This window comes from Eriocheir sinensis, chromosome 17, assembly GCF_024679095.1.
Source record: "Eriocheir sinensis breed Jianghai 21 chromosome 17, ASM2467909v1, whole genome shotgun sequence".
Classification (NCBI taxonomy): domain Eukaryota; kingdom Metazoa; phylum Arthropoda; class Malacostraca; order Decapoda; family Varunidae; genus Eriocheir; species Eriocheir sinensis.
The window spans coordinates 2,262,781-2,287,038 of record NC_066525.1 but is presented as its reverse complement, the minus strand read 5'-3'; the positions used below and the strand labels follow the sequence as shown (position 1 = coordinate 2,287,038).

Here is a 24,258-nt window from a genome sequence, read left to right as displayed (position 1 = left end):
AATGCCGCAGAGTCACAGGTGCTTTAACGAAGGCAAATGGATCTTAAGTCTTGCCAGTGTAGCAAGACGCGTGTGAAAAAATTAAGAAACAGATTCCGACATCCACTCAAAGATAATTTTTGAGAGGGAATGAATAAAGTGCTTCAAAACGCTCATACATATACAAGGAAATGACTCTCAGAGGAGGAAGAACCGATTTTTGGACACTTTAAGATTCTCCTCACGAAATTGACCTCTCTTTTGGTCACTCTCTTAACTCGTTTTATAGGAACTCATTAGATTCTCCTCCCGAAACTGACCTCTCTTTTGGTCACTCCTCTTAACTCTTTTTATAGGAACTCATTAGATTCTCCTCCCGAAACTGACCTCTCTTTTGGTCACTCCTCTTAACTCTTTTTATAGGAAGTCATTAGATTCTCCTCCCGAAATTGACCTCTCTTTTGGACACTCCTCTTAACTCTTTTTTACAGGAACTCATTAGATTCTCCTCCCGAAATTGACCCCTGTTTTGGCCACTCCTCTTAACTCTTTAAAGGAGCAGTGATCTTCGGCTTTTTTTCATTACTGTTTTTCTACCATTGAATGCAAGAAAAAAACAGCCCAGAGAACAAGATAGTTTTCGAAGTGGGATGTCCAACACGGATCACACCCAGACAGTATACCAAGTAGTAGAGAAAACAAATGAGCACAATAAACGCGTAGGACATATCGCCGCCCAAGAACACATATTTGACAAGGCTTTCGTAGGATTTGTGGGCATTTCCAGGAGTAGTTTCATGACAGTGGTGGTAGTTTGACCTTTCTTCTGTACCGTTAACCTCAAGAAACACTCATTAGAACCCGACTGACCCCATCTTTAGCCTTCAGAACGTTGGCATCCGTTGGCTAAGAGAAGGATGATGAATGCTGTTGGATAAATGGGCGTGGAATTGTAAGTTTCTTTGGACATTATACAAAGAGTGAACGACGATTAATTAAAGCGAAGAAGTCATATTAGAAGGGGGAGTTAGACAAGGCACCCGTTGGCTACGAGAAGGTGTTGAATGCTGTTGGATAAATGGGCGTGGAATTGTAAGTTTCTTTGGACATTATACAAAGAGTGAACGACGATTAATTAAAGAGGAGAAGTCATATTAGAAGGGGGAGTTAGACAAGGCATCCATTGGCTACGAGAAGGTGTTGAATGCTGTTGGATAAATGGGCGTGGAATTGTAAGTTTCTTTGGACATTATACAAAGAGTGAACGACGATTAATTAAAGAGGAGAGGTCATATTAGAAGGGGGAGTTAGACAAGGCATCCATTGGCTACGAGAAGGGTGATGAATGCTGTTGGATAAATGGGCGTGGAATTGTAAGTTTCTTTAGACATTATACAAAGAATGAACGCCTTTTAAAGCGGAAAGAAAAGAGGGAGTTAGACAATGCGATATCATACCACTAAATCTGAACGACTATTAAAGGGGAAAAGTCATATTAGAAGAGGGAGTTAGACAATGCGATATCATACCACTAAATCTGTTTACGACTTGCTTAGAACAACATTTCAAAAAAGCCTAACTGAAGTAATAAGGAAATTAAAATATGAAACAAATGCCTGATTAATCTTTGAGCTGCAGATGGCATTGTTATTTTTTGCAAGATTAGTGGTGGAATGTACTATATGATACAATTATTAAAGAAGGAAGGTCTGTAAGAAGGGGTAACTATGAAAAAAAACGTGTTCGGCGATCATGCTGAAATTAAACAGATGGACCAAAAGAATAATAGACTGGGAGGTAAATTATATAAAAAGACCCAAGGAAAGGCAGGTTGGTAGGTGATGCAATGAAAATCTTTATTCCGGCCTCCTTTCTGTCCCTCTTGCATTTCTTTCCTTGTATATCTAATTTTTCTTACCTTTGTATTTCTCTACGTACTTTTTTTTTCTTGGTATACTCGCCTATCTAGAGTGATTAATGGCTGTTTTTGCATTTGTTTGCCTCTTTTTGTTTGTCATTATTTCTTCTCTCTCTCACACTATCTTTCTTTTACTGTTTCTCTTTCTCTGTCGCAATAGAGTTACCTCCTTTGCTGTACAAATAAATAAATATATACAAAAATACAGTAACCACATCTATTAATACGTAACTAAACATAGCCAAAAAATATACACAAAGAAAAAAAGTCAGATGGAAGTGAAGAAAAAAAATCAAAATGAGATGATCGAGAAATTAACGAAATTAAAGAAAAAGTTATATCGAGACTGGAAACTAGAGGCAGAGAATGTAAACTACTGGTAACCCTTTCGAGAGGCCTATGTCCTGCAGGGGAATGATAATACGAGCTGCTGCTGACGATGGTGATGATATGAAGTGAATATGAGTTTTAAGTACAAAGGCGAAAAAGAAAAGCGGCTTTCTTTACCTCACTTTCCCACGGTCATGTGAAGGAAATTATCATGACAAAGCTCGCCCCGCACAAACACAAGCGGTGACAAGGACGAAGCGGGAAAAGCACTACCACCACCACTACCCCCACCACCACCATCACCATCGCCAGCAGCACCAGCGAGACGGCGACTACAATGACAGATCTTTCACTCGACTGTTATGTGCTACGGCCCTCGAACACACACACACACACACACACACACACAGACACACAGCATGTTCACACCTTATATACACATTAACTCCCCCCTCCCCCTCCACCCCCGCTCCTTTCTCCCCAAGTCGTCCTCGCAGGCTCTCCCAGGGACGGGTTTTCTAAATGACGCGGTAATCCGTGGTATCATACTCCTCAATGTATACGACTAAATTCACTATCTTTATATATCTATTTATTTATCTATCTTTTTTTTTCCTCCCTTGACTCAATTCACGGGGACAGACGACGTTTGTATCCTCTGGGGTTTTCGGTTCTTGAGGCATTTAGTAACTTCGGTATTATGACACTTTCGGTACTCACATCAGCTATTTCTAAAGGTCAAAGAGGGGGTCAATCGGGTTCTAATGAGTGTTTCTTTAGGTTCACGGCACAGAGGAAGAGTCAAACTACCACCAGGGCCATAAAACTACTCCTGGAAATGCCCAAAACTCCTACGAAAGCCATGTCAAATATGTGAACTTGGGAGGCGAAATGATTAGTTATACTGCCCTAATTAATTTCTCGATCATCTCATTTGGGTGTTATTTTCTTCACTCTTCCATCTGTGTTTTTTTTTTTTCCCTTTGTGTATATTTTAGGCTATGTTTAGTTACGTATTAATAGATATGGTTACTGTATTTTTTTTATATATTTCCTTCACTTCCATCTGAGTTTTTTTTCCTTTGTGTATATTTTAGGCAATGTTTAGTTACGTATTAATATATATGGTTACTGTAATTTTTTTTATATATTTCCTTCACTTCCATCTGAGGCTTTTTTCCTTTGTGTATATTTTAGGCAATGTTTAGTTACGTATTAATATATATGGTTACTGTAATTTTTTTTATATATTTCCTTCACTTCCATCTGAGGTTTTTTTCCTTTGTGTATATTTTAGGCAATGTTTAGTTACGTATTAATAGATATGGTTACTGTATTTTTTATATATTTTCTTCACTTCCATCTGAGTTTTTTCTTTCTTTGTGTATATTTTGGGAAATGTTTAGTTGCGTATTAATAGATATGGTTACTGTATTTTTTATATATTTTCTTCACTTCCATCTGAGTTTTTTCTTTCTTTGTGTATATTTTAGGCAATGTTTAGTTACGTATTAATAGATATGGTTACTGTATTTTTTATATATTTTCTTCACTTCCATCTGAGTTTTTTCTTTCTTTGTGTATATTTTAGGCAATGTTTAGTTACGTATTAATAGATATGGTTACTGTATTTTTTATATATTTTCTTCACTTCCATCTGAGTTTTTCTTTCTTTGTGTATATTTTAGGCTATGTTTAGTTACGTATTAATAGATATGGTTACTGTAATTTTTTTTATATATTTCCTTCACTTCCATCTGAGTTTTTCTTTGTGTATATTTTAGGCAATGTTTAGTTACGTATTAATGGATCTAGTTAGTTTTTTTTTCTATTCAATTATTCATTTTTATAGCAAAGGTGGTAACTATTGCCACAGAGCAAGAGAAACAGAGAAAGAGAGAGAACGAGAGACGGAGAGAAGAAATAATGACAAACAAAAAGAAAGACAAACAAATGCAAAAATACCCATTAATCACTGTAGATAGCCGAGCATACCAAAAAAAAAAATATAAGAAAAATAAGAACAGAGAAATATAAAGGCAAGAAAAATTAGACATACAAGGAAAGAAATGCAAGACAGAAAGGAGCCCGGAATAAAGAAGAAGAAGAAGAAGAAGAAGAAGAAAAAAAAAAGGAAGAAATAAAAAGAAAAAAAGATAATCGAGGAGAGGAAGACACTGCGGTTCGAGGAGGAGGAGGAGGAGGAGGAGGAGGGCTGGACCGCCGTCTGATAACCATCTACTCTCCGCTCTGACACAAGCCACAATATATACTTTAAAAGCTCTCAAGATCCAGGTGACAATATAAGTAGGAGGATGAGGAGGAAGAAGAAGAAGAAGAAGAGGAGGAGGAGGAGGAGGAGGACGAAGGAGAGAGGTATAAGAGACAAAGGAGGATGAAGAGGAGGAAGAAAAAGAGGGGTTGAAGGAAGTACTGGAGGGAAACGATTAGGAGGAGGAGGAGGAGGAGGAAAAGAAGAATGAAGGGGATATATTATTAAACCGGAATGGAGAAAAAAATTTAAGAAAGAAAGAATAAACGTTTTAACTTAATACAGAGAGGGAGTGAAGGATATGAAAGGCTACCCAGCGATGCAAAACGGAAAATAAAATAATACAAAACAGTAACTGAGTATAGGAGACTCGAGTGACGTAGGAAATAGAAGAAACAAAGCAAAACAAAAACAGTACCATAGAAAATTAAGCCAAAATTAAAATGAAAAAATTCAACTCGAGAGAAAATGAACATAGAAAGAGTGGAAACTTTTTTGGCTAAAGAAAGAAGTGAAATATAGATTGGAGAACTTGCATAGGGAGTTTATGTAGTGAGAAGAGTTTGCCCAAAGAAGTTCATATGGCCAGGTCCGTGAATATAAGAGTAAGACAAGCAAGGGGAATGAAATAAACGGCGATGTGGTGGGGATGGGGTGGAAGGAATGCAGGGATGGGCCGAGTTAGAGGCAAAAAAAAAAAGTATACAAAAACGGACTAGAACGAGGAGGGCGAGAAGAAGAAGAAGAAGAAGAAAAAGAAGAACAGCAGCAACAACAACAACAACAACGATACATAAAGACAAGGAAAGAAAGGAAGAAAATAGCAGGAACAGGACAACGAGAATAAACAAAAGGAAGAGGAGGACGACGACGAGGACAAGAGGAACGACGGAGCGGAGGACGAGGAGGGCGAGGAAAACGACAAGAATTAGAAGGGGTTAGAAAAATAGAATCCCTTGAACATTAGGTTATCAGAAAGCTTGCCGTCTAAGTATGAGACCTTACCTGCTTTACTATCCTATTCTACGAGGCAGGGTGGTGGTGGGGAGGCCTTACATCTCCCTACCCCCCCCCCCCCTAGTAGTCGTTGTTCACCTCGTAGTTCGATCATTCCCATCGTCAATTCCTCCTCCTCCTCCTCCTCCTCCTCCTCCTCCTCTTTCTCGTCTTCGCTTCTCTGCAATCATCTCGTTTTTTATTCAACATTTTCTTGCTTATATGTTAACTATGCGTCTTTGCTGCAGTAGTATCCGCAATAGTGTGAAGTAGTAACCGTAGTAGTAATGCAGTAGTAGTGGTAGTAGTAGTAGTAGTAGGCGGAGGAGGAGGATAATAATAATAATAATAATAATAATAACAATAATAATAATAATAATAATAATAATAATAACAATAATAATAATAATAATAATAATGATAATAATAATAATAATAATAATAATAATAATAATAATAATAATAATAATAATAATAATAATGATAATAATAATAATAACAAACATTTTATCATAACACTAATCATTCACTTCACTCTTCATTCATGTGACATATGTAACATCTTTTTTCACGTGTTGCATGGAATCATTGCATCAGAGTAAAGTATCATCCCGTATTCCCTGCCTGCCTTCCCTCTAACTGTCTAACATGAGCCTGGTGGGCCGCGTGACGTGAAGCATGGGGAGGAAGGCGCCGCATTGCGTCCACACTTAGAATACAAGGCCGGGGTCGCTGTTTGCCGGGCCCTGTCAGCGGTCACCTCACGAATGCACTCACAGTGGAATCCTCGCTCTCTCATGATCCGCGGTCCTCAAGTAATCCGACCACGACGCAGGACTTGGTGACCCCGGCCGCGGAGGGCTGTGCGGCACGTCCGATGGGACAACTGAGGCGCCTTTGACTACCTCACACAGAACGAATGTATCTTGGTTTGTGACAGAGTAGCTAAATTGTAGATACGCGCCCTGGCAAGTGCCGTCCGCTCGCTTGTAACACTAAAAATTTAAGCTCTTCTCTAAATCAAAATTTCACAAAGTGTGACTCCACACTCCACTGGAGAAATTAATACAGCGATGCGCCGAGTAGTAGTTGCTTTACCTGGCGTCTTGGCTGCACGCTACACCTCGTGGGCTTCGCTTGTAATGTACACTGGCTTCTTTAATATTTTCCCGTTCATCTTTCAACTCTGTTGTCATCTGAAACGCATTGTTTCCATTCAGCTCGAGGTAGCACAGCTTTTCCGACTCAATAAGAAATACCTGTGGCTCTTGGTGAATTGATATTTATCTGTGATCCTCAGTGTACCTTATTGTGTACCTTTGGGTCTCACGACACATCGATATCAACCTGTGACTCTCGGCGTGTCTTGTTACGCAGTTTCGGTTCACTGTGAGCATCAGTATGTGCGTGGAGTCCTTATGGCACATCAATATCCATATACAGTCCCTAACATACATTGGTATGTATCATGTGACTCTTGGGGCAAATCAGCATGAACCTGTGGCTCCTAGGGCATATAAAACCTACCAGGCGCTTCTATAAACGTATATATATATATATATATATATATATATATATATATATATATATATATATATATATATATATATATATATATATATATATATATATATATATATATATATATATATATATATATATATATATATATATATATACACACACACACACACACACACACACACACACACACATATATATATATATATATATATATATATATATATATATATATATATATATACACACACACACACATATATATATATATATATATATATATATATATATATATATATATATATATATATATATATATATATATATATATATATATATATATATATACATATATGCAAGCACACATACATACACACATACATATGCATATGCATACATGCGTTTATATTTCACGGATGCTGCTATATAGATTTCAATGCAGCCCAAGAAGTGATAAGCAATGTAAAGGGTAAACGTTGTTTCCTAAAATCAATAAATCAATGCACAAATAAACACGATAAACAAGTAGGCTACCTCCGAAATGCACGGATGGCAATGCCTGGGCTGGGTTGAAGCTTACACCTGTACCTCTACATACAAGTAAAACAAGATGCCAAAGGAAGTAACAGCTGTGCCAAAAAATATACATTTCCGAAACCACACACATGGCATGGGGTCGGCAAACCACTGACACGGTTCAGACTGAACACAGAATCGCAGCACCTCCATGTATGTTAAACTGTGTCACTGAACACTACGATCACAGTAAATTCATATGTCCAACTGTGTCACTGAACAACACGATCACAACTCCATGTATGTAAAACTGTATCAGTGAACAACGCGATCACAGCACTTTCATGCATGACAAACTATATCACTGAACAATGCGATCACAACAAATGTAGGCTATAGCCTATATACATGTCGAACCATCACTAAACAATGCTTACAGCACCTTCACGTATTTCAAATCATCCTTATTTCCCTCGGGCACTACACAACACAGTGGTGAGGCTACATACACATCGCCCACCAAACTGAAACAGCAACAGCAACACAGCACACACACTCACCTCGTCTGCTGGGCCGAGATGCAGCGGTCACGGTAACAGGCTCGTCCTCAGCTGTCATCCAGGGAGCCCCGCGACGCAGCTTACCCTCAAGTTGCTCGTCCACCTCGAATGTCACCTCCCATGACACCTCGGGGGGGCCGCTGCACACCTCCGGCAGCAGTTCACGAGGTGAGTTGCAACATTTTTTAACACTGCCATGCACATGTCTTCTTTATTCCAGAACACAGAGCGCTTCTCTCCTCGTCTGAAGAATTTTACCTCCTCCACAGTGCCGACGGCTAATTTTTGTGTGAGCCGGGCGCGGGTGACAGGACAGGGCTGGCAGGCCGAGCTCGGGGAACGCACCCTCGATCTATCTACACTTGCACAAGAAACAAAGAAAAGTTGAGAAGTTGCGGTGGAGCTTCACTGGCAAGGCTCAGGGACGGCCCGGGGCGCATATTTCATTAAAGTACCTCCTAGTCTTCTCTCGCTCACATCTTGCAGCCACGGATCCTCCTCGCCAACATCACTACACTTCTACATCTCCGTACCGCTGCCCAGTACTCGCATCTCCTACGCTTCCATTCCGTACGAGACCACGACACTTTCATGCGTTATTCGCGCCGCTATACACGTTTTATCACTTCACATAACATGAACAAAATACTGATAAAATAAAAGTTTCCATGCACCACGCACACACCAACCCTCGGCTCCTACTCGCAGATCGCTGGTAGACATCTGCTCAGACAGGCTGGGGACGAGCGTGCCAGTCTGCGCTGGATCCGATGGGAGATTTTCCACTTGCCTAAAACACACGATTCACAAGATCATGAGAGTCCATTAATATGTTACAGTGGTAAACGTGCATTTTAAAATCACAACCTGAAAAAGTAACGCGTTTGCTGAATTGTGCCTAGGGTGATCTTGGGCAGATAGAGGGGCTGTGGACGAGAGACAGGAGGAGTATCGGGGGTGACGCACCTTGAGTCGGCTGTAAGCACTGGCTGAGGACCAACAGGTGCATTCACTCCTTACATTTCACTGCTGCCCTGAGCATTACGCTGTGTCTTTCCAGTGGCATGGAGGATCAAAGTATACCAACCTCACGGGGGACAGCACAGAGCCGGGCGCCGAGGACTGACCCCGCGGAAATATTCATGTTAAGGTCACTGGGGTTCAAGCATCTCAGTTGCGAGTTCCCATTTTCCTCCAAGCCGGTGAGATGCGTTTTCTGTGCATCCTAACCCAGAATTTGGCACAAAGGCGGACGGCTGCTTATTAACACGGTCACACTGCACGTCGAGCTTCGGACACCTCACTGACTGGCCCTGGCGGCACCGAATTTTGAAGAGCTGTCTGCTGATGGAGTGCAGGGAAAAAGGCGCAGCTAAACCTCGTCCTCATTGTTATTATTATTGTCATCATAATTACTGTTGCCGTTGAAGTTCTTTGTAGCAGCAGAAGCATTAGTAGTAGTAGAGATATATGGGTGGCAACTTCAGTAAAGATTGCATGAGCTTGTTACAAGCAGCCGTCCTCCAGCCTCATGAAATCACATCTTTACACTATAACAAATCAAGTGCATGCCCCTCAAGCCGAGCCGGGCACGACCACTCCCCTTCCATCGTGTGACAGCTGAGGCCATTGAGGGGCGAGGGGTGAGGAGGGGGGGAAGGGGTGGGCAGCTCACTAGGCGCGACAAGTTGACAGCTGAGCCTCTGAGCCAGGAGGTAGTGACGTCACGTCGACTCACCGTGACGTCAGTACCTCGCCAGGCAGAGTGCTGAGGTTCACTGGCCTGTCAAACTCGCTCGCTGCTCTATCATATGAATTTGTTAATGCTTACGTGAGGTGCCGCCCCATCCTCGCCCTTGTGTGTGTGTGTGTGTGTGTGTGTGTGTGTGTGTGTGTATATATATATATATATATATATATATATATATATATATATATATATATATATATATATATATATATACACACACACACACACACACACTACCACTACACACAAAAAATGATAAAGTACACATTTGTACAACACTTTCATGATTTATTCGCGCCACTGTACAAGTTTTATCTTGCTTACTTGAAAGAATAAAAAACAATTATGATTTTTAGAGTTTATTTTATCTGAATTACCAGTCAATTTGAACTCCATCACCTTCATTACGCTACTATTACATTTATCACAGCCATGCTTTGGCACAGATTGACCTTAAAGTCAAACAGTAAAATCAAATGGCTCACCATTTGGATATGTTTGTCTTAAATTTAACCTCTCCCATAAAATGTGGTTTTCTCTTAGCATTGTCAATATAATGGCATTGAGGTAAGTTATATAAATAAGAGTGTCCATGTGTGCATATCAATATAAACAAGTCAGCATAGACTGTTCCCCTATATGTGTGAATGGATGAACAATCTTAGGATTTTAAATTTATCAACAGTGTTATTTAACTTTGCTGAATGTTCTTTCCATTGCCAGAAAAAAAATTATATCCAGACTGGTAAAATAGCTTTGGTGAAAACAAGCTTGTTTTCACAAAAGATATTTTACCAATCTGGATAGAATTTTTTTCTGGCTATGCAAAGAACATTCAGCAAAGTTATATAATACTGTTGATAAATTTAAAATCCTAAGATGATTAAAAATATTCAACTGATTACAACCTAAGACAATAAATGCTGAACAGTGATTAAGCAGCTAAGTGCAGACGTACTTTTTCTCTATGCCTTTAATTTGATGAAGATTTTCCACATGAATAAAGAACTCAAGATGATGTAAATCTCTAAAAAAGCACCCCACCACAGGTGTGCCAATAAACTGTCCCCAAATACCTTAAAGTGAAAAATGCCATTTACTATGACATTCACTATTTCTGAGAAAATTCACAACAAATAAATTACCAACAATGACCAAAAAAAAAGTCAACTTAACATTAATATTATCAACTCACAGATCACACTTCATCACATAATGGACCACTGAAATTCATAAATCTCTGCAGGTTAATGGGTAAGTTATTCTTCAGCACAAACAAAAATATAGAGGCCACATAAACACAATCATATCTACTGCTTGTGAAGTTTCTCGGTCCTTCTTTGCAAGATTTCCTCAGTCACTTGGTAAGACTAATATCATCTGGAAATCTAAGGTTGTTACGGCATTCACCATCTATCTTGATTCCTAAGTTTTCCTAATTCAGTTCCTTAACCCCCATACTCTGTGGTCAAATCTGTGAGCGACTTCAAATTGCGTACATAAAATAGGCTGAGACGCATGTAAATAGGTGTTCCTTTGTTTCCTATATTGTTCACTCAAATTATTTAAAAAAACTTGGAACAATTATCTATCATTTGAAAGCTTAGTAGGTTTTCTTTGCCATAGTTGAATCATAAATGAAGAAAGGGGATATAAATAATAAAATATAAAAAACAAAAAAATTAAGTTGTGAAAATTTCAAGGGGGGGATGAATGTCCACTGGTACAGCCATTGCATCTCAACACAAATCACTCATTTGTCTGTGTCAAATAAAAGCACAAAACACTACTGACACACATCATCTGTCTTATCATATGCCTGAAATACTTATTTACCTGTGGAAATAGTATAGAAGTTATTTCACTTGTAAACCAGTAAAAAATTATTATATATAGCACACATCAGGATCTGCACCCACGCCAGGAAAATAGGGTGATCGACCGAGCTTGTAGATATATCTTTATATAAGCTGGGATTTGATTGGATGGGCACCCATGAGCCTGGAAACAATGGGCCAATTATAAGGCTTGATGTGCACTCAAACCAAAAAAACTTTAGAACATAAAAGGAGCGCAAAATTTGAAGTGTCACAATTGTGGCGTGACGGAGTCTAACACACATGCCACGATCACGGCTGACGGAGTATGGGGGTTAATACTTCTAGCAGCCAGAGATAATTTTGGATATTGTGTCCCCTTGTGTAATGCATTTCTTAATTACAATTTTCTCACTTTCTTGTGGAATTTAATGGTTGCTGTACTGTCTCAACAAATATCCTCAAATGTTTTTATGCATGGTTCTTCCATGTCCTGCCTCCTCAGTGCCTGCATGACTAATGAAGTTTAAACAAAGTCAAATGCTTTCTCATAAGCTATAAAAGGCAGGCATAGTGGTTTCTTGTACTCAGCTGATTTTTTCAACAACTTAGTTGAGGTCATAAATTACAATCCTGTTTAAGTGGAATGATATGACTGACCTCTATTTCAGTACATTAATTTGTTACTCACTTTTTTTTCAGTCTTGGTATAAAACCAAAGCATATTAAAAGTCTGATCAGCCATCATTATCCTACTATACACACGAGTTAGATCACATAACAGACACAAAGATTCTGTTGAGGTGACCTGGAAATGTTAAATATTAAATGGGCTGATCATATAGGCTGTGCTAAAATGCAGCATTAACAGCACCTTAAATCTCTATGGCAGTGATAATAAGTTGAATAACTAGTGTGAGCATCCCAACACACGGCCACATCTGATTCACCGTTTCAACAACACACAGTTAGAGGTTATTACTATCTGCTGTTTTCTTCCATAAACTTTAGCTAATATTCTCTCCATGTTTCAAATTTTAGAAATTGAATTTCTGAAACTTGAGAATGGTGCAGAAATCTATGAATGATAGAAATATACATTTACAATGTAATTACAAAATAAAATAAACCAATTGGAATATAGCTCTCAATATAATTACACCATGTACCTGATTTAAAAAAAAAAAAAAGTGAATAAGAAAATATATAAGGTGAAACTTTCTACAACTAATAAATCTTAAAAAGCCAGCTTCATCTTCTAATCTATGGGCCACTGGTGTAACAAGTACACTTGGCAGAACATAAAGCTGAAAGTTCTGCAAGAGAAGCAAAGGTCTTCATGTTCCTCCTGTCATACACAGATGAAGCACCACCACTGTCATCCATGACTTGGTGCCCACAAAGCAACGTGCCACTCCAGCTATGAGAATATTCTTCTACGCTACATGAAGGAAATACAAGTCATGATCAACCAATATCACATATCTGTAACAGTAAAATACCAGCATAACAATGAAATGTCATAGCAGTTAACAGCTTTATATACACATTTGCTATGTCCTGAAAATGCTGAAATGAAAGATCAAGGTAGATATTCCTTCACTCACACTCATGAACATTTTGATCAATAGGAAGTCAGTTTAAAGCACAGCAGCCACAAGCAAAATTCAAACACTCCTTCACACCACTTGCACACCTCAGATACAACACGTAAGTAATAGCACAAATTAAAACATCATTCAATACTTCCCATGCCACAGTAACCAAACACTCAATCTTAACACACTCTTCAGTCACCATATCTCCACAGTCATTCATATTTCACATATAATTAAAATTCATAACCTTCAAAACTGCTTCATCTGGATAAGGTTATCTTCTACATACTATAAAAATAAAAAAAAATAGATAAATAAATTAATTAGCCCTCAAGGAAAAAAAATAGTCTACTTTGATACTTATCCTCTCATAAGGGGATGTCAACAGCACATTTTGTTTTTGTTACCTATGTGTTATGGGAATTCTTGCTGTATGCGAGATACAACATTCTCCTGAACATATGGAAAGTGAATGAAGTCATTTTCACCACTTTGACCCCCTTCCCATACTGAAAATGGTGGGAAACTACAATACAAATAAGTAAAAAAATAGATGATCCCAGAGAAAGGCTATAGAGTAAAACAACCCACATATACCCCAAAACTTGCCCTTTCCAAAGCAAGACACAGTAATATGCTACGAGATCATCGGTATCGCGTGTCAACTATTCTAATGTGCAAAGAATGAGGAAAGAAAATACATCTGTGAGGTGAGGTTATCACTCCAGGTCACGAAGGTTGATAGTGGATTGTGGGTCAGTTGTGGGATCTGACAGCAGGTCATGACCCATCAAAGTCTCCTGATACAGCTCTCCACTGACACCATCGTCCTGAATTATAAGGAAGAGTTAAATCAATACAGATAAGGTCAGTGACAAAAGAATCCAGGAATACATTTATATCTGTAAGTGCACCTCACCTTACAAAAGCTATTTCATACGCACATAAAAACATCATCACAATCAATAATTATTATGATCCTATATAGATCATAGGCAACCATAATGACAGGCAGAGATAGAAAACTGAAGGGTTAAATAGCATGTAACAAATTTCATTCAGGTGAAATGGCTTGTGCTGTCACTATAAATCAAGAAAATAAAACTAGTAAGGCTACATGTCATACCTGCAGAAGAGTAGTTTGAAGGTGTGATGAGGCAGGCATTACTGCTGAGGCCGAAAGCACAACGTCATTGGCAAAATTAATTACAGCTGTCCCAGCTGTGGGTGAGATAAAAAGAAAGGTAAGCCTCCTTATTTATGTACAGTATTGGCAGGAATATCAATATTCACAAATATATATATATATATATATATATATATATATATATATATATATATATATATATATATATATATATATATATATATATATATATATATATATAGGCACACACACTCACCAGCATTACGTGAGCCCATCCCAGCCAGCTTTTTGGCAAGATTGATCTGCTGCCTCTTCTTGGCACGCTGGGAACGAATAATATTGGCCAAGACATCAGTCCGTGCTGAGCCACCTCCTGATGTGCTGAGGTCTTCAGATGAATCCTTAGGAATGCTATTTATGTCCAATGGGTCCACCTCACCACCACTGCTACAGGCAGCTGCCCCCATCAGAGAGTCAGCCATGCTGACATCAATGCCATCAATGGCCTCACCACCACCCTTCCCCTCCATAACAATGATGGGAGGAATGTTGTTGCTATCTGTGTGAGAGAAAATTAACCATTGGTATGCAAAACAGATCTCTCCGGTTCTAGTCCAGTAAACCATTCATTATCATTGTTGTGAGCCTGCTCCCAGCTTAAGCAGAGTGGGGATAATTCTCAAGAAAAGGAAACCAGTGAAATCAATAGAAAAGATTTCTAAGTAATACTTGTTAATCCACACATTCATAAACATTTCATGTTGTAACAGAAGATACAGTGCTAGGGCCAGAATGTGGTCTTGATACCACATTTACTCTAGACTATAGACATCTAATTTGCTAATGGAGTATGTTCAGAGTTGCCAGCCAGCGGGTGTCTCCAGTGACCATGTCTTCATGCCCAAGAAGCTTGAACTATTCTCTCAATTTTCATGAATTACCTGTTTCTTTGGGATTTGTAACAGTTACACTTCAATACAATAAGCGATACTATCGTTAATAAAAATGTAGTTAATAATTCTCATTGTCTTATTTACTGGTAAATGAGAAAATATATGACTATTGGAAGCTTCTCATTAAAAATCTTTCATGGTGTTTTCAACATCAAGGTCAAGATTCTCTTTACTGTGCTGGGAATTAATATTAAAAAAATTGTCAATAATAATGACTGATGAAAATTTCTTGTTTCATCATTTGCATAATTTCTGAAAAGACAAAACCTAATGTGGGTATGTTATTCTATATACTTTAGCTACCAACTTCACAAGCTGATGAAACAATGATAAAAATGAAGCTCATGGTGATAAGTGACTGACCAGCTCCTATGTCGCCATTGATGAGTTCAATGCTGGAGAGCAATGTTGCATGAGTATCAGGAGATCCAGAAAGGGTAGAGGACAGACCCCCAGATTCCAGCACCACAGAAGAGGAGGATGGGGAGGAAGAGGACCCGCCTGGGGTGAGGGGGAGCAGCTGGTCCACCATGAGGTCCTTGTCTCCCAGGAGAGTGATGTAATCCAGACGACTGGTATCAGTGGCTGGAAAATTAAGGTGAAGGTTGACAGGCTTGCCTGGCTTTGGTCTATATGCAGCATCAAAAGTTGAACTAAACCATGAAACATTGTGCTAAGATGTGAAACACATTTCACTGATCATTATTTTCATATTCACTATTAATTGTAACTTGTTTATATCAAGCATCTTATTCAGTATGGAGAATGTAGTAACTAATAAAATTATACCATAAAGCAATATTTCAAATGACAACTTTCAAATAGTACCGAAGGAAATTTTATACACAAGATAATAAATAATTAGCTTCCATCACAGCATTTTTACAACAGGATATAGGTAACATCTATCAATGGTAGCAACAGAAAGATTAGCTAAGAAACTTTTCATTCCATACTCACTAAGAATGGTGTGTTCCTTTAGCATGTGTTGACGAAGGTTGTGTTTTGAGTTGTAGTTCTTGTCACAGGTGTCAATGGGACAATGGTATGTTACCTTATTGTTATTTTCCTTTGCCTTCCCTTCATGTTTTTTTAGATGCACATACAAACTACTCTTGGCAGTGAACTTGGCATTGCAGTCTGAAAGAAAACAGTACCATTACTGTACTTTTTGGTGAACAAAACAGCTTTATAAAAGACACCACTATTTTGAAGGCAATCTTCAAAGGGAAAAAATCCAATTGTTATTAACCAATTTATTCACCATCAGCATACTACTTATATTTCTATTTAGGATACTTCACATTAAATCAAATACCCCATAATAGGAGTGATAAGTCATTCCAGCATTACCCCATGATCCTGCGAAGGCACTTGGTACCAAAGGCATCGACACACCTCTCCAAGTCGCTATTCAGTGCCCATGTCTCACAGCCATACAGTAAGACAGGGAGTGCAAGCAACCTAAAGATTTGAATCTTTGTCCACCTGTATAAATATCAACAACACCAAATACTCATGTTGAGTGAGTCCATAACACCGTGGGGCAGCCCAATCCATCGGGTGGCTAACTGGTGAGACTCACCATTGTCATGCACTATGCTACCAAGGTATGTGAAGCTTTTGGTGACTTCGACACCCTCTAGGATGTAACAGAAAAAACAAAATTTACAATAACTTTTGCTATAAAACCCTGTAAAAGTCTGTTGCTATTATCATTACTTAATATTATTATGACGAGGACTTACGTTCAATTGGACACTGAAAGTTGCGGACACCAGTGTGAATAAGTAAGTGGCCCTTGAGGTGCTCTGACCGAAGGAATGACTTCTGGCAGATATGGCAAGTGAACTTGCGGTCATTGGTGTGTTTCCGCTGATGACGACTTAATTTACTCGCACTTTGAAATGACCAATTGCATCCCTAGAAACACAAAAGTCAATTAATGATAATACAATGTAACAACTATCTGTAATGTCATTTCAGTTGTGGCAAAACAGAAAATACAGATGTATCAAAACATGTGGCAAAGAAGTATAAAATGAAAACAAGCTTTGTTTTCACTAATTGTTATAAAAATGATCTGGTGTAACTGCATCCAACCACCCACCCAAACAAACACATACAAACTCACCTCAAATGTACATGAAAATGGTCTCTGGCCAGTGTGTACTCTCATGTGTGCTTTTAACCTGCAGGGCTTATCAAACTTTTTGCCACACCCAGTCCATTGGCACCGCAGCTCCTCCTCCTTGTGGTGGCTACGCATATGTGATGTAAGGGAGTTTGGGGTGAAGTAAGACTTGCTGCAGCCATCAACCCCACATCTATAAATGAAATCCAAGTCAGCCTTGTTTAGCACATCTTATCCATAAACATTCAAATCAATATCTGAAAGTGGTAAATAATAATGTTTCCATCCATCCTGCCATATTCTTGAGGTACTGTTTCATCTGGAAATATCTTCTATAAGTTTCCAACTTACTAAGTAGCTATACCAAAATGGGAGAGCACACACCAAAATATGACACCTTGCAGCCAACCTAACAACTCAGCCACTCACTTATAAGGTGCCTCAACATCCTTGTGCGTCTTCATGTGCACTTCCAGCTCACGGCGAGTGTGGAAAGCCTGGGAGCACTCCGGCAGAGCACATATCCAGCACTTGGGACGCTTGTGCAAGCGAAGATGTGTGTTCAGGTTATATATCGTAGTGAATCTCCTGTTACAATTCTTCTCAGTGCACTGGGAAGAGAGAAAGCAGCACATCATCACTGATTAATACCAATTTAGAGAAGCTATTATCACTGTCATTACTTTAAATACATTCCATTACATATAACCCACAAAATACCTACAACTCCAAGCACAAGATATCCCTACTGACATAATACATGCCCGTCCACACAAAACACACCCTTTCTCTACACCCCAGTATACAACCCCACCCACACAACACCTGCAGCACCAGAACTCATCTTGACACTTACCACAAAGTCCCGTCGCTTGAGGTGTGTTTCAATGTGTCGCTTCAGCTTGTACCAGGTGTAGAAGGCCCAGTCACAGTTTTCATAGTTGCATTTGTATGGTCGGATTCCATTGTGGGATAGAAGGTGCACCTGCAGGCAGCAGAGGGATGCATTTATATGAACCCAAAAGTCTAAAGTCCTAAAATAATAGTAAGTACAGGGATAAGCACTGTCCTATGGAATGAAAACTGGTTTAAAAATTAAAACCAACTAGATCTGCAGTATTATAAAACAGAGAAAATCATGTTGCTGAAGTGGAAGCATAACATTAGTGCATGATCAAAACTTTTGCAAATGTGAGTAAGGGGAAAAATTAAATCTGAACATTTTATAATAAAACTTCAGAATACAACAAAAAGGATAAGTTTTGATATCTTTCATTGAACAAGTAAAAATATAAAATACCTTTAAAGAGGATAGTTTTGGGAAGTGCTTTGAGCAGCCTTTGATAGAACACAGCCAACGTTTACCCCCTAGAGGTGAGGGTTCACATTGCAGTAAGTCTATGTGAATACCTAGTTCTTCTAAGGCCTTGTTGGCAACCTCATCAGACACTGCAAGTATAATAAAATTATTCAGTGTGGGAACCAATCCCTCAGTACTCTTGTCTTGTCAAGAATTTCTTCATTGCTGTGGGCTGCATGATGATATATATATATATATATATATATATATATATATATATATATATATATATATATATATATATATATATATATATATATATATATATATATATATATATATATATATATATATATATATATATATATATATATATATATATATATATATACTTCCATAACTAATCAATAGACCAATCTGATAAAAAAACTACTCTTCATAGGATATTCAACAAATTCCAGTGTAACACAACTCACCAGTACAGATGTCTAAGTTTTCCTCATTTAAATCATCATCGCTCATGTGGTTTGCTGAGGATGAAGGTGACTGTGCAGAGGATGGGTGGGGGTCCTGGGTCACCAGGGAAGAGGCAGAGAGTTTATCCAGAACAGAGGGAACAGACACCATGGTAGGGGGAGCGCCAGGTCGCAAGGAGACTCCAACACCCTCAGTTTTGACTGCTGCAAGAAATTAATAAAATGACAAGTGATATGTACACACCTGGTATTCAAAGGTACCTACCACCCATTAGTGTCAAGTGACTGCTGTCCAGTGAAAATGATGAAACTAGCAATACTGGAAATACTAAGCATTTACAGTTGAAATAAAGGTCAGTATCAATCAAAACGCTTCAAGAAACACTGGGAAAAACTTGGTCTATATTTTGAAATGAATACTAGTTACACTGAGGCTTCTTCGAAGGCTGTCATGATTGAAATTGTATTAAAAAGATTATAGAATTACTTCTGACATCATTATAAAACTGTTTCAGACATCATTCATTATCAAGACATAGAGATGGAGTTAAAATGCAGTATTACATCATTAAAGATTATTCTCAAAGTTCAAACTTTCTGAACTCCATGGATGATTGATGAGTCTTAAGGTATATTTAAGTTATTACTACTTACTACATCACATCAGATATTACTCGGTGACAACCCTGAATCAGTGGTGGTCCCACCAGGTAAGATATCTAGCGATTGAATTTACTACAAAGCTCAAGCCAATTACGCACCACACAATCCATGAAGCTGTCGCCACAAATGAAATTATCAAAACGTGCCCACACTCACCATGGCCCTTGTCAGGTGCAGGTGTCTGGGTGAGGCGCGGAGGCTTAAGTTCTGGCCGCACCGAGGGAGTAGTCTCCCCAGGGGCCTTCTGCTGTGCAAGGCTGGTCACCACACCCTTGACAGTGGTTGGAACAGTGCCATTTATCGACGTGGCGGCAGAGGAAGGGATGATGACAGGGCAGGAGGTAGGTATGGTGGTGCGGAGAGGAGTAGAGCTGATGACTGCTGGGCGAACACCAGAACTGGGGGTGCCACTTACAACCTTGTGAGGCCCCACATTCTGGCTGGTTGTGGTTGTTGTGGTGGTGGCAGTAGCCTGGCGGAGTAATGCTAGCTGTCCCTGTTGTCCACGCGAGATGGGTGCCTTCACCTCCTGGAAGACCTGGTTGATCTCAAAGTTCTGCAGGCCAGGACCAGACTCTTTGGTGCCTCCCTTGGCACCCCGAACAGCTCCATGCTGCTGAACCTCCTGGATGAGCCGGTGAGCTGTGTGAGCTGAACGCAACAGCTGCTGGGGTGTCAGGCCAAGAGGATCAAGGTGGGGCTCTCGAATGCTGGACACAGCCCGCACCAGGTCACAGGTATTAATCTTGAAGACAGTGTGTTCACCATTGGAGGACACAATGCTAACAGAGGTGAGGTTGGCCCGGCGATCAACAGTGATATTGACATTAGCATTGCCTGGCTTGTTCTGCACAGGAATCACTTTGACCTGTGGGAAGGCCAATGCTGAGCCTTCCTTTGGAGCTGACGCCCGCTGTGCCCTGGCCTGTGGGTTGTGCGGTTGTGCTAGCTGGCTGGCAATGAGTGGCCGGAAGATAAGTGTTGGCCTGGTAGTGCTGCTAGTGGTTGTAGTGGCAGCAGTGGTGGGGGGAGGGGTGGTGGTGAGGACGGTGGTGCCAGAGGTGGAAGGAGGGCCAATTCTGAGTTGCACCATACCTACAGGAAGCTTCTTGAACTCCTTCTTGGCTGACCCTCCAGGAATCTTTAACAGCCGCTTGGGGGCACTGCCTGAGGTGGAGGTGGAGGATGGGATGGGGGAAGAAAAAGATGTAGAAGTGGCAGTGGTAGTAGTTGTGGGTGTTAGTGTAGTAGTGATGGTAGTGGCACTACTGGTAGCTATCACAGTGGAGATGGCAATTTGGGGTGGAGCTGCTGGCTTGGCTATCAGAGCATTGCCAATATTCAGCATTGGCAGTGCTTGGAAGGGAATTGTCAGTGCAGTGGTGGATGCTACTGTTGTGGTAGACTGTTGCTGTTGTTGCTTTTGTTGCTGTGGCTGTGTTTGTGGTGGTGGTGTTGGAGTGGTGGTCATGACAGCCTGGGGAGGTGGCATGACAGCTGCAACAGCCTGGCTAGTAGTAAGAGGAATGAGGGAGTTCAGGCTAGGCTTTCCCAGGATCTCACACTTCTCCTGGGGCTCCAGTTTGACCAGGAACGTCCCAGGTGACACACTCCTTTCTAAACGTGGTGCTATCTTGTTCAGGCCCTCCAGTGTATCAACCTCGGGCCCCGGAATCTCTAGAGTGTCATTGGAGGCATCCATGGCAAGGATGCTGGACAGCTTACTGTCAATCTCATTGCTAGGGCTGGCCAGGAGGTCCGGCGGTATGGCAGTACTCACCTCCCCTTCTTGCCTCCTAAAAGGCATGAAGATAAAATCATCCTCCATGGGAATTGCTGCTGGTTCCCCATCCTCATCAGGTTCATTCTTGGCAGGAGCCTCATCAAAGCCCAGCGGTCTACTGGCCATGTTCTCAATCTCCTGAGGACTCATGAGCTTGATAGGCTGGATGCTGCGGACAATCAAATCTAGCTCATCAGAGGTACTGTGACCACCACTTGCCGCAGCTGGAGCCACCTGGGGGCTGCTGACAGGCACACTACATTCCATAGCCTCATGTAGAGGAGACTCCACCTCAACGGTTGCCCCCTGAACTGACAGTCCAGTGCCATCTTTCTTTTCATTATTGACAGCCAGCAGCAGTTCGTGGGCATGACGTGCCCACTCCTCCTGTGCCCCGGGCAGCAGCAGCTCTTCAAACAGGCCTCGGTCCTCTCCTGACAGGGATGGCAGGCTGTCAGTCCTGCGGCTGCCCTGTCGCCTGTTAGGGTCTGTCAGGAGCAGCTCTTCAAACAAACCCTTGTCCACCTGCATCAGGGTCTCTAGCCTCTTGGTGAAGCTGCTCCGCCTACTCCCGCCGCCGCTGCCGCCACCCCCAATCCCCTCCTCAGAAAAGGAGAATTGGTTGAGCATCACCACCGAGGAGCCGCCGCCCTCCCCGGCCTCCTGCCCCGCCGCCTGGTACTGCCCGCCACTCTTCAGGTTGAGGAACTCATTCACGTCCACCTCAGACTTCATCTCGGGGTCGAAGTCAAAGCTGGACAGGCTGTCGCTGCGGGTCTTGAGCCACTCCTCGATGTGCTGCAGGTCAACATCGTCCTCGGGTGACCTCAGGATCCCGTTCATGACATTCTCCCCGTCACAATTCCCCAGCCCTTCACTATCACTAATACTGCCGCCATGTTGAGTACTTGTGGCATTACTCAGGGCGGACGCCTTGGATGGCTGCACCACGCCCTGCCCTTCGCCGCCTGCCATGTCACTCCCCCCATTCCTGAGGACGAGCACACGTGTACCCTCGCCAGCCTCGTCGCGGGAAATGTTTAGGGTTCCGTTGTGTGACATGTGAACCCCCGTCTCGGCGCCGCCTGTGGGGCCCCCGCGAGAACAACGATCAATGGGAGGCTCGTTGGCTAGCTCATCCCATGTGTGAGTGTATGCTGGAGGCCACGCCTACTAGTCCAAAACGAGTCTATCAACATTTGTGTTCTTTGAAGGCTCGTACACTAGAAACTTCCTTTGTTTACATTCTTCTGAAGCTATTATGGAAGGGTGCCATGATATGAGTTTGTATGCATATTACCTAAGAACCATTTTTAGGCTACCATTTATCGAATTTAGTTGTATACATTTCACTTAAATAACGAGGTGTATGCTGACAGGAATGAATGAACTAATAAAGCGAGTTTATCGTGTCAGCGCATGTCAAACAAAACCTTCCAACAAATGTCTGTTGTATTATTTGCTATAGCGCATAGTATATTGGGCATTGGCAGAATGACCCGCTTTTATTGAGTTGTGCATACCTTACTGATGTCTTGGAGTGCAATATATGAGAAAACATACACACACATCTAAGTCGTCTTTCGTTCCAATATATATAGCTACGATCCCTGCATGCCTGGTGATGCCTGGCACATTAATCGTTAACTCGTTAAGCCATGGGTTTTTATCACTAGCATTAGCAGCGGGGTCACCTGTGCGTTATCGAAGAATAGGATCGAGATAGATGTCAGGGATATTGGGTCGAGTTGTCATGCCGGTGGCGAGGTCACCAAATTTCTTCTACTTCCAGAAATCAAAACGTACGCTCCGCACCGATATCGGTACTTGCCAAAAATTGTACTGTCATATTACCGGTACCGTAAAAAAGAAAGAAAAAAAAAAAAGATCGGTAGGTATAAGTATACTCGGTGCCTATATAGGCTATATGGATATTAATAAAGTCAACTTGTTCGATCAGTGATAAACCTTACTGCCTGGGGGTTGGGATGGCATGCTCCTCCCTTCTCCTTTGTTGTTTTACTTGCAACAATAAACTATCAATCAATCAATCAATCTGCTCAGTGATGAATTAAGTTTTTGCCACTTTTCCATCATATTTAATTCGATTTTGGCAGTACGTGGCACAGCCAAGCAGACTGGTCCGGGCCTGCGTTAATTATATATCAATCAATATTACTTTAGGAATTAACTTAACGGCCGACGGTGCAGATGAAGGATTTGAGAGCATACCTACAAATGCCTCGGCCCGATCGAGGGAATCTAAAGACGGTGGGCTGCGAGGATAACCATTCCATATAGTTTGAGATCAGTGACTTTATTATAATCAAAGGCACCTTACGTCTGAAGGCCATGGCTTTGAGATACGGCCCGTATGGCTGCTTGATCAGTTCATCCATGACTGACGACTTAATTCACACGCCTCGATCAAGTCCCAGGCAGTTCAATTACTGACAGCACCCTCTGATACAAGAACAAATAAAGCCACCATCGTCTTCCTGAGAAATTCTGAATTAGCATATACTGTGAACAATAAAGAAAATAT

General features: G+C 40.8%; 1 protein-coding gene and 1 long non-coding RNA gene across 3 annotated transcripts in view; both read right to left on the bottom strand.

Annotated features, from left to right (window-relative positions):
• Positions 1–9,951, bottom strand: part of LOC126999756 (uncharacterized) — a 76,640-nt gene extending 66,689 nt beyond the window's left edge. The window contains exon 1 of the long non-coding RNA XR_007753546.1: positions 8,093–9,951. This is a non-coding gene — a long non-coding RNA (uncharacterized LOC126999756). The remainder of the gene's footprint in view (positions 1–8,092) is intronic.
• Positions 9,952–10,185: 234 nt separating this feature from the next.
• Positions 10,186–23,057, bottom strand: LOC126999755 (uncharacterized). Of its 2 annotated transcripts, none has more exons than XM_050862613.1 (12): positions 20,087–23,057; positions 19,268–19,468; positions 18,792–18,940; positions 18,348–18,476; positions 17,921–18,102; positions 17,492–17,684; positions 17,106–17,280; positions 16,318–16,497; positions 15,721–15,942; positions 14,661–14,963; positions 14,384–14,478; positions 10,186–14,087 (listed from the first exon to the last, which is right to left on the bottom strand). In XM_050862613.1, exons 1-12 carry the CDS (start codon positions 22,773–22,775, stop codon positions 13,977–13,979), a joined length of 4,629 nt encoding a protein of 1,542 aa, XP_050718570.1. In that variant the 5' UTR covers positions 22,776–23,057; the 3' UTR covers positions 10,186–13,976. The 2 variants fall into 2 exon arrangements, with proteins under 2 accessions (XP_050718570.1, XP_050718569.1); XM_050862612.1 differs by having other exon boundaries at positions 19,268–19,471; positions 20,087–23,052.
• Positions 23,058–24,258: the final 1,201 nt, after the last annotated feature.